We start from the raw sequence: 2,369 nt of genomic DNA, 5'->3' as shown, positions 1-2,369 counted from the left end.
TACGCGTACCATTACCTCTTATGGCTGTTAACACATGATCAAACTCTTACACCTGCATACACAGTCTCAACCCGCTTAACCTCCCCTACCCCGGACATACCCCTCTAACTGCACACACCTGCAATGACTTAAATTCAGCATCTCCACAATGTCCTCCAGTTCCAATCGTGTAGCTGTGTCTGTCGCCCTGACCTCGTTAGCATCCACCATTCTTCCTCTACCCTCACCATCGCTTTCCTCGTCTTCACTGTCAATCTCTACTTGCATATACAATGGATCGTGTTCCGATTCCTCCAATTGTGAGCTTGTATTTGATTCCGTTCCGTGTGCACTTGTAATAGAAGGATCGAGGATATCTGCGTCGCCTTGTAATTGTGCATCTGTGGATTGTGTTATTTCTGGCTGCTTGCCTGTATCCTGTCTTCGTACAATACTGCTACAAAATGCCCTTATATAACTCATTTGCATACTCCCCGCATGTGACATGTGTGTTTTAAGGGTGTGTTTACAAGGCAATCTCATTCTACAAAGAGTCGTAGAAATACTTTTAGTGATCAAATGTGTAGTGTTTAAACTCCCCTTATTCATAACATTCGAAACAGACCTCGAATGCACCCGAAACGCAGGCATTGTACTGGCTGTCAGGGTGCGCACCGTTGCTAGGCGTTGCATAGTTACAGGAATGTTTATAACTTGTCTTTATATTGGGCTTAGTCGCGAAATAGGGTCTGCTGGACGCACCACTGATAGTTAACTAAAGAAGTGTATAGATTTCACGGAGGTGTACGATTAGCGCAATAATAGTATTACGCACGCAAGGATTGCTCCTCTAAATATTTACTAAATAGCTCTCTGAGAGAATGCCTGTGTGTATTTTATTTTATTTTAAATGGTTTTTTTTTCTTAAATGAATACATACGTCACAGGCTCCCAGCCACAGTCTGTCAGCCTCACAACTCACAAACTCACACTCTCACAGGGCGTGTGAATTGTATTGAGAGTTTGGCGAGTCGTGACTCGTGAGGTCACTTCTGTTTTTGCCACAGATATTTCAGCTTTAGCCACTCCTAAGAAAAAGAAGACTATGTACTATTTATGTGCCGCGCCCGCTATGGTCCAAGCCCCCTGGGCCCTGGCCCTGGGTGTATGATTTAGAGGGCTATGCCCTTGGCCTGAAACTAAACTCCTAAAACTGAGACCCTAAAACTAAAACCCTGAACCTAAAACCCTATACCCTAAACAACAGGTCATCAACCATTCATATGCATCACTATCATGTCCACCAATGAAAATCAACAATTCAACCACCTCAGAGAGAACGAACACCAAATGGAGCGCATGTCCTTTAATCAGCACAGAGGGATATATATTTATACACCTCTGTATATATAAAGGTATGGCACAAGAAGCATGTGGACGAACCATAAATATTTTTAAATACTACAAGACATACATGTATTCACTACATAGTTGCTATCATAGTCGGGTGCACGAATAGTGATTACTATGGCTATTAGAACACTAGTAGTCTGCGCGGACGCACTCACGAGTCATATCCCTTTTACAGGCTACATGCGAATGCAGACACTACCGCAACGGTGTACAAACATCATGCAGAGATCACTAACTGCTCCACGCTTACACGCTTTCGCACAGGCACATATTCGCATTGAAAGACCGAGACCCGGGCCTACGTATGCCGTGCATAGACGTATAAACAGTATCAAAAGTAGCACTAACAGCATTAAAGGTAGTACCACTGAGTCACTACCGTACAACGCTATGCGTAAGTATACCAAACCGCAATGCCTACAATCGACGTTAAACATCGCATTGCGTACTTTTAGCAGTTCAGCACGTCGATTTAGCAGTGCTAATGCAACAGCCCCCACTCTGGGCTATGCTGCCCAGTTGGTCAATGCTGCACCCAAGAAGGTTCAGCCGTATATGAAGCTAGCACGCATGGACAAGTATGTTGTTTGATAAGTGCATGAAGAAGTAATTTATTACATACTTGCATATTGTCAGTAATACAACCCAATATTTATATATATATATATATATATAGTATTGTTTTTACACACATGAACATCAATAGTATTATAAGTTGTATTCGTATGTGAGAAGAGTGTATTGGTAAATAGATATACTTATATATATATATAAGTATGTATGTATGTACGTATGTATGTATGTATGTATATATGTATGTATGTATATATATATATATATGTATGTATGTATGTATATATATATATGTGTGTGCGCGTGTCTGTGTCTGTGCATATATTTATAAATATGTTTGTATTTATGTATGTATGTATGTATGTATGTATGTATGTATGTATGTATATAGATATATATATATA

General features: G+C 40.5%; 2 protein-coding genes across 2 annotated transcripts; one reads left to right on the top strand and one right to left on the bottom strand.

The window, feature by feature from the left end:
* Positions 1-113: 113 nt before the first annotated feature.
* On the bottom strand, positions 114-820 carry SARC_14428 (hypothetical protein; the record flags this gene model as incomplete). The annotated part of the gene is made up of 1 exon (XM_014291438.1): positions 114-820. A coding segment is annotated over exon 1 (559 nt), but the record flags the coding sequence as incomplete, so codon positions are not given.
* Positions 821-1,506: 686 nt separating this feature from the next.
* On the top strand, positions 1,507-1,970 carry SARC_14426 (hypothetical protein; the record flags this gene model as incomplete). The annotated part of the gene is made up of 1 exon (XM_014291437.1): positions 1,507-1,970. A coding segment is annotated over one exon (464 nt), but the record flags the coding sequence as incomplete, so codon positions are not given.
* Positions 1,971-2,369: the final 399 nt, after the last annotated feature.

The sequence above is a fragment of the Sphaeroforma arctica genome (assembly GCF_001186125.1).
Source record: "Sphaeroforma arctica JP610 unplaced genomic scaffold supercont1.4614, whole genome shotgun sequence".
Taxonomy (NCBI): Eukaryota; class Ichthyosporea; order Ichthyophonida; genus Sphaeroforma; species Sphaeroforma arctica.
The sequence above is the reverse complement of the archived record's forward strand: the minus strand, read 5'-3'. Positions and strand labels throughout refer to the sequence as shown.